We start from the raw sequence: 23,612 nt of genomic DNA on the forward strand, positions 1-23,612 counted from the left end.
GGGGGGGGGGGGGAAGCCCTTCATCTTATAATCACATAAAAGAAAGTCTTACTAAATACATTGTCTATCATTAAACTGCTGCCAAAAGCAGCATGTGCTTAGCAATGGAAACCAGCTATGAAGTTGATGCAGCCAACACTGAGCATGACTATAAAACACATGGCCCACGTTGGGCAAACATGCTGATGGGAGCCTACCTCAACAATAGGTTAGTGTAGCTCATCTGAATAAGACATATGGTAGTGTCCATTAAGTGCAGCCTCCCTCACTGCTGACTCTTTTTTCAAGTCATGGTGAGCCATCTCACTGCATACAGTTCACCCAGAAGCCCTCTGCTGGCCCCCCTTTCAGCCTATGGCACATATGATTAGTAGAGCTCTACCCCCCGTGAGGTGAAGCCAGTCCAGGTTACAGAGAGTCTTGTCTGCATATACATTTTTGGAGCATCCCAGGACTTGTGATGAGAACATCCGGTTCTAGGTATGAGTGGGAGATAATTAGCACCTGGATCCTTTATGGGGGTATCTGAAGCACACACCTGCACTGAGCAGTGGTGAGCTATGGGGTTACTGTGTATTTAACTCTTCTGGGACCCAGCCCAATGAACTATGTGGTGAATCATAAGCCTTTGGTTTTGGACTAATATCATGCATAGTTTGTGCGACATAAGTAGGTGATAAAGTGCTGCTCAAAAGTATGTCTATGGAGTACCTGTGCTAGAACTAGCAGCAGTTTTGAAACAGGTAGCATGCATTGATTCTGAATGAACTAAGTACATGGATATTATATGTTTAATTTAATTATTAAAGGAGATGTCAATCCCTTCTCCTGCCATTGGCAGGTTATTTGATTAGCAAGGCCAAGGACCAATCTAAATTTCCCTCAAAAAAACATATCCCAATAGGTTAGACAGGTAAGGTAATTTGTGTAGGGCAAAAACATGCTCACATTCCAAATTGCCTAAAACACATTGTAGGGACTTAGACAAGCATCTCTTTCTCTGTTTCTTGGTAAATGTCTCAATTTTGATTGGAATTTCATGTGCCCATAGACATTGTTCAGGATGAGGATGATTTAGCATTGAAACTGTGACCCCAGCATCCACTAAAAAGCAACTTGGGTGCTCCCCTACCCACATCAACACTTGGATTCTACATTCTTTATTACCAGAGATACATGGTAATGGAAGCCAGAAAACAACTTGATGGGGGCTGTTGGCATCATAGGGAAATTACAACAGTTGTTTTTTCAAATTACATACCAGGTAAACCAGATCATACCTTCATGCAGACAGTTCTGTGTCTGCCTCCTCCCCTCCCAGCCTCTGCTGGTGCAGAGATCAGTAAAGCAGAAGCAGAGCTGAAAGGAGAAGTTGAATTGCAAGAAACTGTGGAAGAAGTTGCAACCTCCTTAAATTGAAGCAGATGGTTGACCTTCTCCATCAGGTCCTTGAGAGATGTAAGCATCTAGTTAATTAAGGGGATGAAGAAGTTAGAGCCAGTGTTGGAGTGAAACGAAACTAAAAGGGTTGTCAGGACACCAGGGCTTTCACAGACTGTAATCTTCCCACTCCGTAAAGGATCCATGTGCAAATTATGTGCTCATCCCCCAAGGGAAGAAATTGTTGGTTAGTTGGAAATCTGCACTGACTTGGGGTTGTGAAGGTTCCCAATCTGAGAGAGTGTTGCTAAAAGTGATCCCTGCCTCCTGTTTGGGGAGCTGAATTAATCATAGCCACAGGTTTAGTTTACCTTTATTTTTGCCTTCAGGAAATTCTGATACTCCTGTGTAAAGAAAATATTCATTTTGTCATCCCCTTCACTATGGGAGTTTACATGGAGACTGCCCTATCCTTTAATAAAAGACTGAGCATTAGCAACTAAAACCTCAATAAAAGCTAGATAATTAACAGGTTCCTTCTATCCTGCAACCTGCCAGGCTGCAGCAAGACAGCTGAGATACTCATTGGCTGGCTTATCAGCATGCTGAGTGGTCCTTGAAAGCAAAACAAAATAGAAGTTAGTTTGTTGATAACACTGGAAACAATTTCCAGTTTGCATCTCTTTGGGAATAGATCCGTGAACCCAGTAGAAGAATATTTGGCAAAACAAGTAATTTGTCCTGATCTGTGAAATTAAAGCAATCAACATTTTCATTAAGACTCTCCCAATATTGAGTCAAAAGTCTAGGGGGTTGAATAGTTTGACTACGCTAGTCAATAGTCTTCACATCAGCCACACAGACAAACTGAGTGCTTTCTGAGTCTGTCAGAGGTTTCATCAGTTTCCTCTGTCCCTTCATGAGTAAATAAAGAGCCATTGTGATGGTGAGTGGCCATTTCAGAGGGAACCGATGGGTTATGAGAAACTTTAATGTAATTTTTCAACCATACAGAGGTGGAAACATCATTAGAAGGTGATTCAGCAAGGCTAACTCAGTGAATGACTGGGATTGCTGAATGGGTGATGTGTTATTAGAAAAAGGTACCTGAGGTATAGTTGGACCCTCCTGGACTTTATCCATCTCTTCATTTCCTCATACATAAGGAAGTAAGGAATCTGAAACTGGTTAGAGGTCAGAGGGAATGGTATCAGTTACTGCCTGTTCCACCTATGCAGGGGGCATATCTACACATGCAATTAATTCAACTGAATAAACTCCCAAGCAGTTTGCACTGGAGTGTATTGCTTCTGGGTGCCACATTCACACATGCACCCAGGAATGCAGCATGTTGAGCCAGGTCAGAACAGCCCCAGCTGGCAGGGGATCCAGGGGGTGGGGGTCAGCTTGCCAGCCTGGGGTGCTCCGACCTAGCTCAACATGTTGTAGAAGGTCTGGCTGGGGCACGAGGGTGCTCCAGTGTGGGGCTAGCTGGCAGGCAGCCCTCGCACTGGAGCACCCTCATGCCCCAGCCTGACCCATCAGCATCTGCATGAGCAGAGTACAACACTAAGCCTATCAAAGCTCAAAATTTACAATCCAGAGTTATACCAACTTACTGTTATTATTTTTAGATTATAGGAAGTGGTGCTTACTGATTAAAATTGTGCAGGATTTGTCTCAAAGCCAAATTGTGGCTTAAAAGTTTGTGTTCTCTCACTCACTTTTACAGCAAGAGAAAGAATAAGAGGCAAAGTAAAACCAGCAGCTTGAAAATAGGTATTAATATCTGAAATTTTCTAACTTACTGGTGCACCTATTCTTAATGGTCATAAATTTATAAAGAGATCCTTTTTCTTAATTAAGATTGCTGAATTACTGCCAGGAAGCATAACTAGGTGGCTGCTGCCTGGCTTACCAAATCTATGGTTTCCGCAGGGGAGGTAGATTCAAAAGAAAGATGTTAAACCAGCCCCTTTGTTCCCAGAAAAACAATAATTTTCTACAGAGGAATCATACCAAGAACTTTATTAAAATACTGCAAAAATGAATATGGCTAGCAAATAAATGAGAATGCAATACAGATAATGTATCACACACGTGCATATCTATCTATATCTAGAAATATTCTATAATCAATCACAAACGTAACAAGAACGAGCAGTCTTACAACTTAGTATCATCTAAAACCCCAAATCCCCAAAAGGGCCCAACGGGTGGCCATTAATGCAGTATACTTAAAGTCAGGGAAGTACTTAAGGCTAAATCCAATTAAGGGCTTAGGCCGACTGGTTCCTAGGTTAGAATCTGGAATCTAGCTGAGGCTTCATATATAAAGCACGGGGAGAGTCAGACACTTCAAAATGGAGATCCAGAAAGCTCACATGCTGAGCAAGTAGCGGCTAGAGTTAGCCAGAAGGAAACACACCACTCCAGAGTTTGAAATCCCACCACTCACTGTACTGTCAGTGCCTGTCTGAGAACCCAGAACACTTTTCTGAGGATAGTTGACAACAACCATTCTTTTACAGAATTCAAAAGAGCTTGCTTGTTTAAGATGAGGCCAGAGGAAGAGGTGGTGATGACATATAAGGGAGTGGTGATGTCATATAATAGCCAAGTGATTACAGCACTCATCCAGGGAGTGGGAAATGTAGATAAAGTTCTTTCCCCAATCTGAGGAAGTTCAAATCCACATCAGCCATCACCAAAAAGCTTGCCTAACTACCAGACTGTAGGCTGGTCAGGGATGCACAGAAAGATGTATTTAACCCTCTTGTTGAAACCAGGCCCCTGTGTAGCAAAGAATGTAAGAATAGGGACTGGGAAATGAAACAGCTGACAGTGAGACCCTTAGGCCTGATCTTGTATTTTATATAAATCAATGATTGGAAAAAAATATCAAAACAGACTTCAAAGCTGCGATCAAAACCCATGACTTCCCAGGTAAGTGCTCTAACTACTAGGACACAGAGTCATATTTTCTTTGTGATTCCTTACTTCCGTATGTATGAGGAAATGAAGAGATGGAAAAAGTCCAGGAGGGTCCAACTATACCTCAGGTACCTTTTTCTAATAACACATCACCCATTCAGCAATCCCAGTCATTCACCATGAATTTTACATTCTTTGCCACCCAAACCAGAATAGCTGATAGCTTGGTGATTAAACCATTCTCCTGGGATTTAATGTGCATTTAAATCCTGTCTGGCTGAGGAAAGCATAAAACTCAGATCTCCTACTTTCTAGGTGAGTGCTGTAACCAGTAAGGTATTATAATATAAAAGGTGGATACAACTTCCTTCACCAAGAGTGATCATAACTTCAATTTGCAAGAAGTCCAAGCTGGTTGGTGTGTGGTGAGCATGTTGTGAGAGTAACTATCACAACAGACCTTTTGGAGACTTAGGCAAAGGATTATCTAGTTCCTGAATCCTAGTTTGGCTTAAGCAAGAGGTAGTTGTTGTCTATTTGGGGCTGCTCTGGGTTTGCCAAGAAGCAGAATTCAAGGCACCGAAAGAACTTTAACATCAAACCTGGAAGTGCCAAGCATGTTTCAGCAACAAATGGATGGGGTGTTTTTAGATAACCATTTTGGATTTAGGTCTGCTCAAGTCCTGCTTTAAGTCTTTTCTAGACATAGCATTTAAAGATATGCAGAAGTCCAATTCAAGTCAGTGGTACTTAAAAGCATGCCTGAGTGTTTTGTGGTACTGAAGTTTTAGTCTAGAAGAGGAAAGGAGCTAGAGGGAGACCTCAAGTATCCTCCCTAATTTGATTTAGAAGGAATATTTTGTATGGCATTTCTCTACCTTTAAATAAAAAAAGAATGCTTCATAGGAAACCACTGCTATTTTTGAGAAAATCCCTGGTAAGGTGGAAGACAGTGAAAAATATTTTTCCCTTAAAAATCAGACAGCCACTATTACATCTGCATTTGGTTTAGTTTCTCTTTGTGATAGAGATTATTTTTTCAAGGAGACTCTAAAAAAGTTTTAAGATTTTATTTGGTATCTCTGCTAGGTTCTTAAGTAGTTCTGAGTGAAATAAATTAAGAAAAAGGACCGAGAAACAGCTGCCTTCTGTTACATTAAGTGTTAGTTCTGGATCTCTATCAGCATAGATCTTGAAGGTAGCAGGCCAGCTGCCATCACACCAGCCCTGAAATGCAGATCTCTGCTCCCTGGCTCTATTTTTATACACACACACTGGGGCCTTTGTGTAGCCAGCTCATTAGCACTATGGAAAGGAGAAAAAAGGAAGCTTTGCACCCAAGAATGTTCAAGCTCCTCAAAAAACCATGAGGCCAAATTTATCTATACTGTAACTCCAAATACCTCCATGTAGTTACACCAATGCTGATTGTAGCCCTCTGTCTGCCTGTTCTATGTTTTTGAAGAATGAAAAGCTTGCTATATACATGTACCTCCTTTCAGAAAAAACAAGGGGGAAGGAATTGAGGATTGGAAATAAAGGATTGAGAAGCACTTGTCTACCACAAATTACAGGTGCAAATTATATATGATTTTTCTGAGGGTGCAAAGTGTAAGAGGAGAGCTTCTGAAATTACTCCTAACACAAGAACCAGGCACAGTCTCAGGTCCTATACTAAGTGAAGCATGCGGGCTGCTCTTCCCTTGCCTGTGTCCCTCCTGCAAAGGGTGGGAAGATGAAGTGGATGCAAGGCTATGGCTGGCTGTGCCAGTTATTTTCACATTGCCTCATAGAATTGACTGCTACATCCAATGACATGATGCAGTAACTTTTTTTTCCTCATGACATGTGGCTGGGGACATACCACATTGAGACTCAGAGCTTCCTGGAGCCCCTCCAGGAACAACTCAGATGGACCTTCCACCACAGACAACTTGTAGCTAGGTAATCTGGTTATAAGACATGAGTTTTGGCATGATATAATAGATGCATATTTTTATCACTGTGAATCTCAAGAGTTCTTATGTCTGGCTCTCATCATCTTCCTTCATATCATTACCATAAAATCAGTTAAATGTATCACTGCCAGGAGAATAATTCAGACCTTTAAAACAAAGAGCACACTAGAAAGAGCATAAGTGTATGGCTGTTAAATGACTATTGCATAAACCCTTACAAGTCAGAATTATTTTTTTTTAAAAATGAGTACCTTTATATAGTTATCAAGATGATTAACAGTTCCTTAGCTTTTCAGAAAATATCATTTAAGAATCCTACCTTAGAAGTAATGCCCTTGATGCCAAAATTAGTAGCTTGGAAAGTAGTTTATAATTAGTAAGAAACAGAAATAACACAGAGCAAATAAAAATAAATTCTGTCCTTTTATTTGTGACCTGTTATTCTACCCTCTTATTATGAACAAACTTCTAGCACACAGCATACTTTCATTATCCTGTGACATTGGTGACTGGTGCCACCTTAGTCTGGGGTGGGGGACATTTGTCTCATCAGCAACCAGTCAGTGACTGGGGGGGCCCCCCATGGCCAATCTAGCCGACCAGGGCCACGGCCGATCATGCTGACTGGGAAGTGGCCATTGGGCTTCATCTGGCGCTCCCACTCCCGGGCTGGCACTCACAGGCTGGGGCACTGGCGCTCCCACCTACCCTCCCCCCCCGCCCATTGCCTAAGTGGGGGGTAAAGCCTGTCAGGGGTGCACCAGCACTCTCAGGGGGTGCACATACACCCCCTACACATCACCACTGGACCGTGGGATACCATTAGCATTTAAGTACTGGAAAAAAGTAGATTTGTGAGGAAGATTCTCGAAGAGGAATCTCCACAAATCTATTTATTATCACAAGAAAAAATTGATGGAAATATATTGAAGGACTGCCTAGCAGAGTATTAGGTTATACAAGCAGAAAACAACATATTCTGAAATTCTGTAGAGTAATCTGATTGTGGAGTTTAAAGGCAAGTGAGGTAAATAGCTTAAGGATTTTATATCTATGACCTAAATTATTTTGTATTTTTCTATCATTTATTACTCTTGTTTATTTGCTGTTCTATATGATCTGTTGTTAAAAATCATGAATTACTTATATTTAATTACTTGAATTTTACATGATGCTTCCAGAATAGAAATGGAAGTGCTTATTAACTCATTGCTTTTGTGTTCCCAGTTGTAGAAAAAATGGACAATGTTACAGGTGGCATGGAAACATCCCATAGAAGATACAATGAAAAACTCACAGAAGTGGAAAGTGGTCTGAAGAAATTAGGTAACCTGCATGCTGTTTAGGGGTATCATCATGGGAGATGGAGAAATGTTTATCAGGCATCCTTGATGAGTCTGATGAATATCTGACCAAAGCAAGATAAAATACCATCTTCCGACAGTTACAATCATCTGCATTTGCAGTGGTGAATTCAAAGAAAGGAAATGTTGGAGCTGAAGACATGTACAGCTTTCTGCATTATTCTGTTATTTAGATTAATCGCAGTTTGGAACTGCTGTGATTAGATTTGTTCTGAAGCATTCTTGTGTAGCGTGCTATGGTTAGTATGAAAAGCTCAGTAACATCAATTCTGATTTTAAATCTGCTCCAAACTGGGGAAAGTTTAAACATACATCTGGATATGTGTGTGTGTGTGTGTGTGTGTGTGTGTGTGTGTGTGTGTGTGTGTGTGTGTGTGTGTGGATAAGAGTGTATATATGTGCGTGTGTGTATATATATATATGTGTGTGTAGATCAACAGATTATTAATTGGTACTGTCCAAATGGATAAGAGTAAAGGAGCTCTTTAAGGGGTGCTGGGAAGTCAGGTTATGGTGGAGTTGGCATGGAGGAAATGTAGGTTGTAGGGCTGGAGGAGACTATGAGTTGTCTTTGGAGTTCAGGCTGTGTGCAAGAAGAGTTGAGGGAGAAGTAGAACTTGAACAGAGGGTCCAGGAGTAAGACAAAGAGAAGGGAAAAGACCTGCATTCTGACAAACTGTCTATTTGCATAACTTTGTATAAACATTTTTGAATGAAGTATGATCCACCACTGCAAACAGTCATCAGGCCTCATTTGTACAATAAAACTACACTCAGAACTGTGTTTAGTATGATTTATTAAAATCTTCTAAACACAGAAATATATCACCGTTGAATTAGTAAACATGATTAAATTTTAAGGTTGAGCAAATGTGAGGCTGGAGATATATGGGCTATGAGTAGTGGAAGGAAATGGTTGAGGCTGAGGTAATACACTGATAAATGGGATTTACATGAAGTGCTAACCATTTATTTCTCTGCTTTTTATGGTTTGGCAGTCTAGAAAACTTCATTATACGTGTAAAAATATATTACATGCAAACCAGAATTACATGATAGTTCAGTGTGAGCAATAAAAGTGTGGCTCCTCAAAGTGTAAAGGTTTTAACTTACTGAAACTAAGAACATGAGGGAACAACTGGGTGCCTATCCATGTGCTCCAATTCATTCTAATTAGAATACGTTGGAGCATGTGTATGGGCACCCAGTTGTTTCCTCATGTTCTCAATGAATCTTGATTAATCACGTCTGCTCCGCATTCTAATTAGAATGCTCTAGCATCACTGTAGCATCCTATGTAAACCCCCACATCAGGTTAAAAATGGGCGCTGTGGTGCAGCACCTTACCTAGACTCCTGGCGACCCTGGGCAAACTTTTAGTATTGGGCCCCTCTTCTCCAGAGATAATGATAATAATAATTTTAAAATACCTTTTTGGGGCCCCCTTTCTGTCCGGGCCCTGTGCAGCTGCCCCGTTCACCCATGCCTGTGTCCGGCTCTGCTAGGTGCTTTAACTGTCCTGCGGCCATTTTTAAATGCAGTGGAACTTAATACATGTGATACTGTGGTGTTTTAATTAGAGTGGTCTCCGGGAACTGCTTTAATTAAAGTGCCCCCCCCAACACCCCTGAGCATGTGTATAGGTACCCAATCATAGCAAAACAGATATACAATAAAAGCTTTGTTATCTGGCATGAGTGGGGTAAAGAGGGTGCTGGTTATCTAAAAATTCTCATTATCTGAGAGTTATATCGGCCCCAGTCCACAGCAGCAGCATGCCCTACCCCATGCAGATCCCTTCCCTCTCCCCCTGCTCCTTCCCCCGCAGACTTTCCTGCCTGGGGTGGGGCACAGCCCTCCCGCGTCAAAATTTTCTCCCTCTGCCTATGTGGATATCAACTAGAAGGAGTCCAGCAGCTCCTCTCACGGCAGTGTCACTAACTAATGTAAACAACAGAAATACTTGATGCGCATGCCAGATAGACTTGGAAAAGATTCCAGTTGCTAAAGTGAGGATTTGTATTGGGAGATATTGGAAATTCCAGTTAATAGAGTGTTCCAGTTAGTAAAATTCTGGTTAACACAGCTTTTACTGTAATTAGGTTCAATATAGGCACCCAATTGTTTCCTCATGTTCTCAATTTCAACAAGGAAGGAAGGAGAGGAAAAAAGTAAGGACTCTGGACTTGAATAAAGCAGACTGAGGGGGAGAGGAGTCCAGAAGAGCTAGCTGTACTTTAAAGAAACCTTACTGAGAGTACAGGAACAAACCATCCCAATGTGCAAGAAGACTAGCAAGTATGGTAGAAGACCACCTTGGCTTAGGATCAAATTCTTTAGTAAGTTAAATCACAAAAAGGAAGCTTATAAGAAGTGGAATCTTGGACAGACAACTAGAGAGGAGTATAAGAACATTGCTCAAATGTGCAGGGATAAAGTCAAGAAGGCCAAAGCACAACTGGAGTCGCAGCTACCAAGGGACATGAAGCGTAACAAGAAGGGTTTCTACAGGTATATCAGTAACAAAAGAAGGATCAGGAAAGTGTAGATCCCTTACTGAATGGGGGAGGTAACCTAGTGACAGAGGATGCAGAAAAGGCTGAAGTACTCAATGCCTTTTTCACCTCAGTCTTCACAGGCAAGATCAGCTCCCAAACTACTGCACCTGGCAGCACAGTTTGGGGAGAGGGTGAGCAGCCAACTATGGCAAAAGAACAGGTTAGGGACTATTTAGAAAAACTGGACATATTCAAGTTCATGGGGCTGGACAGAATGCACCCAAGGGTGGTAGGGGAGTTCGCTGATGTGATTGCAGAGCCACTGGCCATCATCTTTGAAAACTCACGGCAATTGGGAGAGGTCCCAGATGATTGGAAAAAGGCAAATATAGTTTCCAATATTTAAGGGAAAAGGGAGGATCCAGGGAACTACAGACTGATCAGCCTCACCTCAGTCCCTGGAAAAAATATGGAGCACATGCTCAAGGAATCCATTTCTAAGCACTTGGAGGAGGAGCAGGTGATTAGGAACAGTCAGCATGGATTCACCAGATGCAAGTCATACCTGACCAGAATGATTGCCTTCTGTGTTGAGGTCACTGGCTATGTGGATGCAGAGAGACCAGTGGATGTGGAATACCTTGACTTTAGCAAGGCTTTTGATACAGTCTCGCACAACATTCTCACAGGCAAGCTCAGACAGTATGGGTTGGATGAATGGACTGTAAGGTGGATAGAAAACTGGCTGGATCATTGGGCTCAGAGGGTAATAGCCAATGACTCAATGTCTTGTTGGCAGCCTGTATCAAGAGGAGTGCCCCAGTGATTAGTCCTGGCACCGGTTTTATTCAATATCTTCATCAATGATCTGGAAGATGGCACAGAGTGCACCCTCAGCAAGTTTGCAGATGACATCAAGCTAGGGGGAGTAGTAGATACGCTGGAGAGTAGGGCTAGGATTCAGAGAGACATAGACAAATTGGAGGATTGGACCAACAGAAAATTGTAAATGTATCAATAAATTGTGTTGAACTGATACCTATATATATAGTGGCGTTTCATTTTAATCACAGAAAAACACAGATTTGGGGGTTTTTAAATCAGAAAATTCACACATTTTTATCAGAGAATTTGCAATTCTTAAACAGGATCCCTGCTTATAACCCTCTCCTTTGTCGAACTCCACTAAACCATATGAGTTATTTTCAGTATAGTAAGTACCATATGAATCCACATATTCTATAGTACTCTCTTTTAAAAGATATTTTTAAAAGAAAGTACAACTCTGACTTTTAGTGACACATATGTAAACTTCCTTCCACAATAGCGCCAACAGACTATTCATTCTATCCCATCAACAAGATAAAGGATCATATTCCATTGACTTTTAAGTGCATCAGAGGCAGAATTCAGCCCTGAAGAATTAGAAGCAGGATAATCCATTGTTCCACCAACTGAATGCTGTGATTGCCTGACTACTTTTATATATTTTTACAATGCAAGAGAGTGCTTTTTTATATTTCACTTTTAATAATATAACTTGTTAATGGTTCTAAAAATGTCTCTCTCTGACAGATGACCAAACTGGACAAAAAGCTGTGAGCACTAACACAGAACTTTCTGGCTTCAGAGCTGACATCCTAGCCCTTCGCCAGCAGCTTCAGGAGGTTTCAGAGAAAACTACCAAAAACGAGGACACACTGGAGAAGCTGCAAGAGTCTGGAAATGCATTAGATGACAGGCAGAGCCAAATGAAAGGTGTCCTGGATAGCAACTCTTTCATGATCATCGGTGTCAATAAAACTCTCCAGGCATACACTGGCTACATCAACAATCTTCAGCAGGACACAAGTAATATTCAAACAAATTTACAAAACCAAATGCATTCACATAATGTGGTCATCATGAATCTGAACAACTTAAATCTGACACAAATCCAGCAGAGGAATCTTATCAATGTTTTGCAAAAGTCTATGGAAGATACAAGTTTGGCTATCATAAGAATCAAGAATGATTTTCAAAATCTGCAGCAAGTTGTCCTTCAAGCACGGAAGGATACTGATTGGCTTAAGGAGAAAGTGCAAAATTTACAAACATTAGCAGCAAACAACTCAGCATTGGCCAAAGCCAACAATGACACACTTGAAGACATGAACAGTCAGCTCAGCTCATTCAGTGGGCAAATGGAGAACATTACCGTGATCGCACAAGCCAATGAACAAAACCTTAAGGAGCTACAAGATCAGCACAGAGATTATGAGAACAGAACTGCTTCCAAATTTAACCAATTTGAAGAACGATTTCAGGTCTTTGAAACAGATATAGTTAATATCATTAGCAATATCAGCTATACTGCTCATCATCTACGGACATTGACAGGTAATCTCAATGAGGTCAGGACAACTTGTACAGACACCTTAAGTAAACATTCCGATGAACTGCTTTTTATGAACAACACATTAGCCAATATTCGCTTAGATTCTACATCTCTCAAGATGCAACAGGATACGATGAGATTAAGATTAGATACTGAAGTTGCAAATTTATCAGTAATTATGGAAGAAATGAAGCTGGTGGATTCCAAGCATGGTCAGCTAATCAAGAACTTCACTATATTGCAAGGTAAGCTGAATCTTAGATAATGCTTTTGGTCTGTTGTTCAAGGACAACCCTAGTAATGATATATAATTTTACTAGCTTTAAATGAACACATACTATTTCAGCCTTATACGGTATATAGAAATATATATTCTGGACTGCATCCTATTATTCTGAACAAATCCTGAATAGACTTGGCATGTATGTGTTATGAGAGAGCTTGGGTAAGAACAAGATCTGGATAAACATTAGCCACAGTGTTATAGAAAAGTGATTCTAATTCCTATGAGTTTGGCAGAAAGCAGGACAAAGTGACACCTTATTATAGACTAATTCAGAGAACATCAAAGAATTAGTCTATAAAGTGCCACACTGTCCTGCCTTCTTCTGGGTGTGTCTACACGAGATGCTTTACTGCACAAAAGAGCTGATTACTGCACAGTAAGCACCCACATCCACACATGCAAATGCTTACTGCTCAGTAAATGGCTTTAATTGTAAGTAAATTTGCTACCTGCAAATGCAAGGAGAAAATATACTTATGATTAGTAACTGTGCAGTAGCGCATGTGTAAACCCCTGACCAGGAGCAAATGTGCTCCCTGGCAGTAGGGAGTGGGAGATTGCTCCCTGCCCCCAAGAGCTGCCTGATGCAAGGGTAGGCTCTACTATCAGAGCCCAAACAGAGACAATGTTCCCTTGCCCCAGCAGCAGGGAGCTCCCAGCCCCACTCTGCAACTGCAGAGTCCCATGGTCAGAGGGCCATACTGAAAGATCCTTATCTCCCAGCACCAGCTCCATGGATAAAGATCTCCCAGCCCCATGACCATGGGACTCGGGCTGGGAGATGAGATCTCCTGATGCTGCGATCATGGACAGGGGGCTGGAAGCTCCCTGCTGCCAAGATAGAGGGACATTGTCCTCACCCTAGCAGTAGACCGTTCCATGGGGTAGGGAGCAATGTCCTAGCCCCCACCTGGAGACAGCTGTCTCCTTGCCCCTGGGTTAGCAGCTAGGAGGATCCTAGAGCTCCCCCTGGCTGCTTTAGGGGCTGGTTGCAAGGCTACAGGGAGTGGGAGCAGTCTGCTGCTAGGAGCAGCAAATCTTCTCCTGTGCTCTTGCACATGTAGACACATGCCCAGGAGAGTTTATTCTTGAGTAGTTTACTCATGAGTAAACTGCTCCCAGATCATTTGCCCATGTAGATGTGCCTGCTGTATTGCAGCTAACGTGTCTAAATTATTTTCTTTGCTATGAGTCTAGGATAGCTGTCAGAGCTTCCTGGTCCCCTATTTTGCTGGGAGAGAATCCAGGGTTTTTTGCAAATATGGCAAATCTTCCATTTCTGTTTCTGCCATGTGTCATACCCATCCTGGCCAGCCCCTGCTCTTGGCTGGATTTTGTGAAGCTAGAATTTGGCTATGACATAAACACTCAGCCACTCATCTAGCATGTCTAGCAGCACCAGGGTAAAGGTTAATCTTAAGAAAGGAAACAGTACCCAAGAGGACACAAAAGTTGCTATCTACACTTTTTTAATAGTGTTGTGGGTCTTTAGGTTCTATCCCTAGAGAGAGGACAAGAAAGCCTTAGTATAATTTTTAATCAAAAAAGATTAGATAAATTAATTCTCCTTTATTTTATGAAAATCTTCCCCATTATTCTGTTACATAGACCTCATTTTGTTCCGTTATCTAATTCTAAACCTGAGAAGCAGCATTCCCTCTAAGATGCATACGTGTGCAGCCACACAGGTGTATTCATGCTGCACTGGCAGGCACGCCTGCACAGCTGCACACATCAGGTAGTTTAGAGGAAACACCACTGAGAGGTATCAATCTGGCTTGCAATTTTTCCACCTTCCTAAGTTTACCATCTCTTCTTTACCTGTCTGGAATTGGGATTTTATTTAAAAAATCTTCCTTCATTACATTTTGTTCTAACTGCTGGGTCTGCTTTTAATTTAGCTTCCAAAATTAGCTATAGAAGGTGTGGAACCTAAAGAAACCAATCTCTGCTAAAGAGGGCATGGCTGAAAAATATACATTGGATCATTCCCAGAGTGGTTCCACCCAGTGTGAAAAACAGGTTCCTATTTTGTTTTAAGTCAGCTGTGATCAGGTCAGAAACTATCCTGTTTCGTTTAATCAAAGAATACTTTATTTTCCAGTGAAGTAAATAACATAAATAAGGCTGTTAGGAAAGGTGCAGTTTCTTCTGAGCCGAGTATTCTTCTAAATCCAGCTAACATTGCCAACCTGGTTTGAACCAATAACTGTCAGGCCTTGAACTCTGGTTACAGAAACAAAACCTGTCCACAGAATAAATCAAGATTGAAGCAGGATCCAAAATATGTTAGTCATACTCATAATAAAATTCCAGAGTACCTTTATTTTTATTTTTTTTTTTACCCTCTCTCACAGATTGAGCTAGGCATGTTAGGAGTTTATCATTTAATCTCCATCAGTGAAGCAGATTGGGAGGAAAATAAGAATTTCCTAAAACATCCACTCATTTATGAACAGAATACAAATCTAATTTAATGTTTAAATGTGGAAAGCTCTCACCATGTCCCCGTTGCTTTTTGTGATTGTTGCAACTTTTTTCTTTGATAATTATCCAATAAATAGGTAGTCTCAGGCACTGGACTGGCAAGCACATACAATGGTTTTGTCTGCACTGGGGTGAGGAATAGATAGATGTGTAGCTATGCTGGGGTAGTTCCCAAAATAGGTAATGCTGCTGCACCTTACTGCTGCACCTTACTGGAGAGCAGCCTGTTTGCCTTTAGCAAGAAGCTATCCTGGGCTGGACAAAGATGACACCTGAACTAATGTACCTTAGGCTAGTACAGTTTTATCCATGATTGTTTTAGTGGTAATTATCCACAAATTGGACAAAGTTACTGGTTAGAGGCTTGCATTGTCTATATATTGTTGTAATGCTGATTTCGCTGCTGTGATTGTTATCTATCTCCCGATCCTCAGTCTTTCCTTTCCATCAACCCTGCATTTCACTTGCTGCTCACTACCCATCCATCGCATGGCTCTTAAATAGCCTGTAGTTTTTTTCTCTTTCTTCCTACTTCCTCAAACTGGCCTGTGGTCTGCATTCAGTCTGCTTCTCACTTGACAGGCATATGGGTGCACAGCAAATGGTAGTCACTGCTGTTAGAGACCTGAACCTTTCCTGATCATTTGGTGAATTACATACCTGCTGAACTTAATTACAAGGTCCATGTCCTGCATGGAATCATATACTTTGAGAAGACTCAATGAATAATAGGGATAACTAAGGTATTTGAAGAGATGTTTTTAAGGCTAGATAAATTAAACAAACTCTCCTTTTGGTTTTTGTTCCCTCCACTGTCCATGTTTCAATTGTTCCAGGACCTCCAGGTCCAAGGGGGCCTAAAGGTGAAAGGGGGCCTCCAGGGTCTTTTGGCCCAACTGGTGCAAAAGGACAGAAAGGAGAAAAGGGAGAGCCAGGACCACCAGGACCGGCAGGTGAAAAGGGCCCCCCTGGTCCAATTGGGCCACCCGGAGAAAAAGGTGGAAAAGGTTCCAGAGGATCACCTGGCTCCAAAGGTCAGAGAGGCTCTCCAGGCAAGACTGGCCTGCCAGGACCAACTGGAGATCCAGGACCACCAGGACCACCTGGTAAAGATGGTCCTCCAGGTCCACAGGGCCCACCTGGATTTCAAGGATTGCAAGGAACGGTTGGAGAGCCAGGGGTACCTGGACCTCGAGGACTGCCTGGTCTGCCTGGAATACCAGGACTACCTGGTCCAAAGGGGCCACCTGGGCCTCCTGGCCCCTCTGGTACAGGAATGCCAATGGCCCTGCAGAGTGAACCAACATCAACACCTGAGGCTAATGGTAAGCTACCCACCTACACTGTGAATAGCTGCTTATCTTGGCATTTGTATTTCACCCATTAACCTCTGTTATCTTAGAACTTCCCAGTGCTCAGAGGGGGGCTGGGGTGATGTGGGCACTAAGCTGCACAGTTGACAGCCCAGATGTTGCAAGTTTGAGGCTATAGCAGAAGTGCTCATGGTGTAGCCCTGTCAGATTCTAACAAATCTGTGAGTTCCACTAAATACTTTGTCACAAGGACATGAGAAGGAATGACGTTCTTGGGGACACAGAACATGGAGCTCAGAATTGTATGGCAAAGCCAAGTCTGCCTTTTTGTTTCTGCTGTTCTGGAATTTGATTTTAAAAAATGTATCTTTCAGCCAAACGGGTGGCAGCAATGCAGTGAGTAATAAGCCATTCCCCTGAGCCTGCTGTGGTTAAACTATGTTCTGCATTCTGGCACAGATTTCTGATAAGTACATTTTCATTGCTCACCACACAGATAGCTCCTATATTGCCCTACTGTGGAACTGTGCATAATCCCTACTTTAAGGAGGTTTCAGGCTGGGTTTAAAAATTACCACAGCTCATAGATTTATAGGAAGTCAGTTTAACAGAAGGGTTATGTATTATAGGTTGTTCTGCTCACTGGAAGAACTTTACAGAGAAATGCTATTACTTTTCATTTGAGAGAGAAATTTTTGAAGAGGCAAAGTCTTTCTGTGAAGAAAGGTCATCGCATCTGATTATCATAAACAACAAAGATGAGCAGGTAAATAACCTTGTTTGTTGTTCTGAGCAGTAGCCAGTTTGAGGGTGCTATGAACATGGATCCCACATAGTGGATAAAGAAACCAAGAGTATCCTGCATTTCTGTGGTGAAATAAGCACACTGAATTACCCCATCCAGAATTCTGTACAACTACGTCTGCTTAGCCCTTAGTGTGCAGAACAGCAGTGCAGGTAGCACTGAACCTGATCCTGAAGCTAATGCACCCCCTTGCAGCACCCTTGAGAGATGGTGGGACTTGGAAATGCTCAGTCCCTTCAAGATAAAGTCCACTGTTAGCTGTAGATGGTCTGTATCGTATCTTCCCATCGATGCAAATACTTTATTTTAAAATTCCATCTTTTACTATAAGCATCTTAAGTCTTTAGTGGGATCTGAAGATATTCTGTAGGAATTGCAGCAATAATGAACAACAACTATACCTTTTGTCACTGTGGTATAATTGCATGATAGCCAACACATCCCTATCATCCAGTAGTGGTATAACAAAGTACACCTTGTGGCTTTGTTTTGGTTGATTTAAAAACTCTAGCATTGACTGCTGTCTAACCAACAGCTCAGTGTTCAAGGCAAAAATGCTTAGTGATCTTGCCCAAATAGTGTCACTGATTTTAGTGGGTCTGTTAATGTAAGCAAGGGTTACAGGATCAGGCCTGAAAACACACCTTGAGCTGCCTAAAAACTTCTACAAACATTTGTACTCTACTAGTGATTACCTCTCAAAAGTGAAACTAGTACTGACAGCTCTGGAGAAATGATTGAGTTACAAACTACAGTCCCTTTGCATGGCAAGGAAGTTCCAGCCAGCAGAGTTGTATCTGGAAAGAGTGTGCTTCAGTTACAAGAAGGGTAAAATCACTCCCAGAGCCCCCTCGGACTGCTTCACTCTCTAGTTGAGGTGATAGTAGTGCACAAAAGAAGGAGAATGAGGGAGGGTGTCATCCAAAATTAAAAAGAAGGGGAACACTGGAGTGGAACATTGGGAAGAGGAAGAGCATTGCACTTGATTTGTCTTCAGAAAGCCAATTATCCACCAAGCATGTGTTTGCATGCTCTGTAAAGCAATAAAATGCAGTCACTCTACTTCTTTCTTTCACAGCAATGGATTAAAAAACAGATTGCAGGGAAAGGCAGCTTCTGGATTGGGCTTACGGATTCAGAACATGAAAACCAGTGGAAATGGTTGGATGGAACCTTACCAGTGTACACGTATGTATTGAAAAAACCGCAATGGTTACTTTCTGCAGAGCACTACTGTTCTTACTGCCACTATACGTATCAGTACATGATTTGTAGCACCCCAGGTTAAAGGGTGCCACTGAAGGAATTCTGTGTTTAGTGCTGTTGTTCAATATTGCTTTCTCCCCTCTCCTTTCTCTGTGCACAAGGCTTTATTTGCTTAGAAGAAAAGTGAACGTTGAAATAATACTATAACTTCACAGTACAATGCTGTTTGCCAAGGTGCTTGCCTCTAAATGTTATTACAAAGTTGGGGTGGAAAGCACAGACACTTTTTCAGTCTTGGTTTAAATTGTCCTCATTTGCATTGTAAATGGCCATAAACAGAGAGTTTGCTCTTGTAAAAAATGACTAGCCAAGAGCCAAATGACAGGCACTGAACATATGGAAAACATATAAAGCAAGGATGTCCAAGTTTTGGCCAACTGGGAGATGAACTGGCAACTAACCAAGAATTAGTGGGCTTCACCTAATTTGTACTAAATGGAGCACATTGCAGCCACTCTACATTTCAATACAAAGGAGTGGACCACAGAGATTAGAGAGTCCAGTGTGCGGTGCTCCAGAAAGAAACTGTGTTTCAAATCTGTTAATGAGCTAGGCTCTAATTGGAAGCTACTTTGACCCTCCTTTCTGCCCATCCTCCAATTTCAAAATGACTATGGGGCCTGTGTCATGGCCACCATTCCTTCAGATTTTCATTATGCTGTACTCCTAAGTGTCCTCTAGTGCCCTCAAAACTGTCAGTCCTGATTTTGAACTTGATTTGTTAGTTCTGGAAAGCTGTGTGTTTTCCCCACTGCTTGCTTATACCCTCTGTGTCAAGAAGATATGTTCTTTAGCTGCCTGTGGCACCATTTCATGCAGCAATCACAAGTGTCTGTTCAGCAACCTGTTTCTCCAATGAGTAGAGGGTAGTGAGCTGTGTTAACCTCAGATCAGGTGGAAGGCAGGGCAGGATTGCAGTATAGACTAGCTTGTTCAGGGGAGCATAAGCTTTTGTATGTGATAACCTAGTTTGTCAGAAGCTATGAATGGACTTGCAGACAGTTGGGGTACTAAACAGAAAAGAATAGAGTCATTTAAATAAAATGAGAGGGAAAAGGGGAGGAAAGGGAGAGGGGACACTGCTGAAAGAAGTGATGGTGGGGAAAGAGAACAGAAGTGATAAACAAAGCAGTTAACCCACTTAAAGGGCATAAGGTTTATAAAGTATGTTGGTCACCTGTCCACTGAGTATAATATTCACTTGCTCGCATCTGGTCAGAAAGAAGGTATCTGAATATACTTGAGCCAATTTCTTTTGTGGATTGATTGTAGTCCATTACACCCATCTACACCATGGTTTGCAGAATGATATGGATTGCAATACTATAGGAAGAATCCTGTATGCCCTAGTACCATTTGCTGGCAACAAAGAAATAGACACAGCAGAGGATGTGCATGTGATACGGACTGTCATCATGTATGGAAGTACACTCACAAACCAAAATGTAGTTCATTGGTCTAATTTTAGGATTTTGAGCTTTGGCAGGCTTAGGCCAAGTAGATTCCCTTCCCAGCAGCACATCTGTTTTCCATTTTCAGTAAGAGTCATGTATTGTTTGCTAAAGAGTGCATTTCCCATTCAGAACAGATCTCATGATGCTTTTGCTAATCTCTTGCATGTGGAGAACAATGATATGATGCTGAGTTATGAAATAATGGCCACTTTTTTTTTTAAAGAAACTGGAAAACTGGGCAACCTGATAACTGGAGCCCTGGGAATGGACCAGGAGAAGATTGTGCAGGGTTAATCTCTGCTGGGCTCTGGAATGACTTTCACTGTGAAGATATTAACAACTTTATTTGTGAAAAAGATATGGACAAAGGTAAGCTTGAGGCTTGATTTGAATAGTTTTGCCCTGTCCACAGAAGGCCAACTCCTGTGCCATGTTTATACAGCTGGAGCAAAGACAAACCATGCCTGTTGTGTGTGGGTGGAGGGTATAGGGCTGTTTTGTAAGGAAGGAAGAGCCTCTCATAAATTAGATCTCCATCCCCTCTGGCAGATATATACAGACTTAACCCTTAACCCTTCTTCCAGCTTTTCTTTGGCACCTGGGGCCACAAGTGTCACATAGGCAGCTCATGGGCTGGATCCAGCCTGCGGGGCTAGTAGAGCAGCTGGGAGTTTGGGGACAGGATGAGTGAGGGCAGGGCCAGAGGAAATCAAATATATAAACTCTCTTCCTAGATAAATATGAATTATATTAGTAGACATTTAAGTTTAAAATGTACTAACTGTTGGGTATGTACAAGCTCCTAATATGGCCATCTCTGAAAAAAAGTATTTTTCTTGTTAGGAGTTTCCAAGAGATCTCAAATTCAATCAGTTTCCGTGTTGGCAGTTCATTTTACTTTTATGAGCCTTTCACCTATGAATTTTCTCTCTCACTCTAGCCCAAACATCTGGAGCACAATAGGCTGTGAATTCGTAGATGCTTACAAATGATTAAAATCTCCTTGAAGAAGAGAAATCCTATGGGACTGCATCATCTCCCAACAAAATTGAAAGAGGAAGCACTGAAAACTGGCTTAATAGGGGGAAAAAAAGAATTCAGCCACAACTCTTCCTTACCATCTTGCAGTTTTTCAAGGGCTTCAGCCCATGGCATGAAGAGTTTTTGGAAATGCAATTGGACTGAATCAGTTAGATTTTTTTTCCTCAGCTAGTAACCATATACTTATGCAAGTTTTGACTTCAGAGAAAAGACAGTTTGTCAGTCTGAGTAAGACTCTTGGTCATTCAGCTATAGGAAAAACTTATAAAGCTACTGTATAAACAGTACAGTTCATTTGCTAAAATCCCAAATGTAGGAAAATTACACAGATACACATATATATATAGATTTTATATAAATATATATATATATATAGTCCAATTCTTATCAATAATATGGAATATACTTTTAAGAGCTTTTAAAACTTTGTATTTTTGTACAAAATATTTTCTTTTTACAATTGTTCTCTTTTTTATTGTCTTTTTTACAAATATAGTACACAGGGGCCAAAGAAAACTGTAGGTACTACTACTAAATCATTAGGGTTTGTTGTCAGTCTTACCTCTGCTCAGCCATAGAGAAATATTTTTCCAGTTAGAAAGCTACATATTTTACCAGATGAATCATTCTGTTTAAGTAACTTTGAAGCAGATTTTAGGTAGTTTTCAGTATTTTATACCTACAGATTAGACTTTCATAAAAGTTGAGCAAGGACAATCTTCATGATAGCTATGATCATAGCCAGTGATTCATCAGCAGTATGGTACTGGCCATGTTAAGTAAAGTCTTTTTACTATTTTCTCCCTCTTTCCCTCCCTTCATTCTTGGAAAATGTTGCAGAAGTAAATCACTGGCTCTTATAAAATAATATTTCAAAGGTTTTTAGTATTTCTCTAGAGTAAGAAAAGAAAGTTTATGAGCTTTTGTGTAACAGGTGCTGCTTACTTTGAAAGTCAAACTAAGAAGACATTAAAAGGGAGTACATTTCATAACACTGAATCAAAAAGTTGAGCATGATGAAATGTGATTCTTTTACAAATGGATTTCAAAATAAAACATTCTGTACTCTGAAAGGTTAAATCAACATACATTTTTCCAAAACATTTTCCTGTAAGTTGATGTCAGTATTTCATTGGCCCAGTTTTTCCTTACTGAACAAACTAGAGAAATAGTGGGCTAGAAAAGAATGTAGCATGCCTAATGAGAAAATATCACCACCCAACAAACATCCCAAAAGAGCCGCTGCCTAGACTGCAAGACTGCCTTAAATATAAATAAACAAAGAGTTTGCAGTAGATTAGTTAGAAACCATGTACTTGGGTTCTGTGTTGCATGTTCTCTGTTTGGCCACATGCTACACCAACATGTAAGTCCTTTTGGACCCATCTGAAAGAGATTTTGTTGGGTTTTTTCAACTGCCTCGCAACCTCTAGTTTACCGTGGCTGCATGTGGAAAAGCCTGTTGAAATTCTGCAGCGTGGCTGGAAAGGGACAAGATTTTGTATTGCAGTTTCAGGCATTCCAACTTGGCTGTTTGAAGCCAGGCCCCGTGACTTTGCCCTCCACTGCCATGGCAATAGCTGGGTGGCTTGGCACCTCACCTGGGGAAGGCACCAGGGAAGAGAGTCCCAAACTCACACCCAGCTGCTCTGTCGGACTCCACAATGGGTATTGTCTGTGGGACCTAAGGAAGGTGAACTGGAAAAAATAAAAAGCCACTGCTGGCCAGGAGGGAGGTGTGACCAAGCCAGAACAGTATCCTGAACCCAGGACCTCACTCTTAGGAGTCCAACAAGCCTGTCACTCCACAGCTACATAGGGCTTGAAACCAGGAGCCTGCTCTGAGGGACTCCTTGATTGGTGATGCCTAAAAGCTTGGGGGAAATTGAAAAAAAAACACTGGGCAGCAGAGGAAATGCAGCTGAGCCAGATCAAGGTCTTGAACTTAGGATGCTGTGCCTATCACTGTGCCACAGGAATAAGCCTTTGTAGCGCCCTCTTGCTATTGCCAGGGCTGGCCCACTTGTGAACTTATTTTCTTCTCTTCCCGTGATGCACATTCTCTGAGCAAGGCTCCAGATTGGCAGCAAGGGATGGGGGAGGAATCCTTTCCTTGGTTGCCTTTCTGGGATGAGAATTTCCAGAGCCCAAATTCCATGCTCCTTAAGTATCTGCCCTGTTCCTAATGTAATTTCCAAGAAACTACCTACAAAGAAAAATTTGGAAGTCCATCATAGGGTTTATATTGGACACGGAAAAGAAACATTAAGGCAAATCTGTATCAGAAGGAGTGCTCTCTTAAACAAGTTGTATTTCTGGAGAGATCTTCTTTGTACGTTTTAGTCATTGATTGACTAAAAATCAGATGATAACTGACTCTTATGGTACCTATATACATATTTACACACATTTATAGAGGTTTTCCCTATGTTTAATACATATTTATACA

At 41.5% G+C, this 23,612-nt stretch overlaps 1 protein-coding gene across 1 annotated transcript in view; it reads left to right on the forward strand.

Moving 5' to 3' along the window:
- The window catches only part of COLEC12 (collectin subfamily member 12), a 200,883-nt gene extending 179,648 nt beyond the window's left edge, over positions 1-21,235 (forward strand). The window contains exons 4-10 of the mRNA XM_019525997.1: positions 7,500-7,598; positions 11,710-12,756; positions 16,121-16,609; positions 17,227-17,363; positions 18,481-18,590; positions 20,346-20,491; positions 21,063-21,235. Of these exons, the coding sequence (XP_019381542.1) occupies positions 7,500-7,598; positions 11,710-12,756; positions 16,121-16,609; positions 17,227-17,363; positions 18,481-18,590; positions 20,346-20,491; positions 21,063-21,085 (2,051 nt within the window). The 3' untranslated portion in view covers positions 21,086-21,235. The remainder of the gene's footprint in view (positions 1-7,499; positions 7,599-11,709; positions 12,757-16,120; positions 16,610-17,226; positions 17,364-18,480; positions 18,591-20,345; positions 20,492-21,062) is intronic.
- The last annotated feature ends 2,377 nt before the right edge of the window (positions 21,236-23,612 follow it).

This window comes from Gavialis gangeticus, unplaced genomic scaffold, assembly GCF_001723915.1.
Source record: "Gavialis gangeticus isolate Ggan-Ray unplaced genomic scaffold, GavGan_comp1, whole genome shotgun sequence".
In the NCBI taxonomy this organism is placed as follows: domain Eukaryota; kingdom Metazoa; phylum Chordata; order Crocodylia; family Gavialidae; genus Gavialis; species Gavialis gangeticus.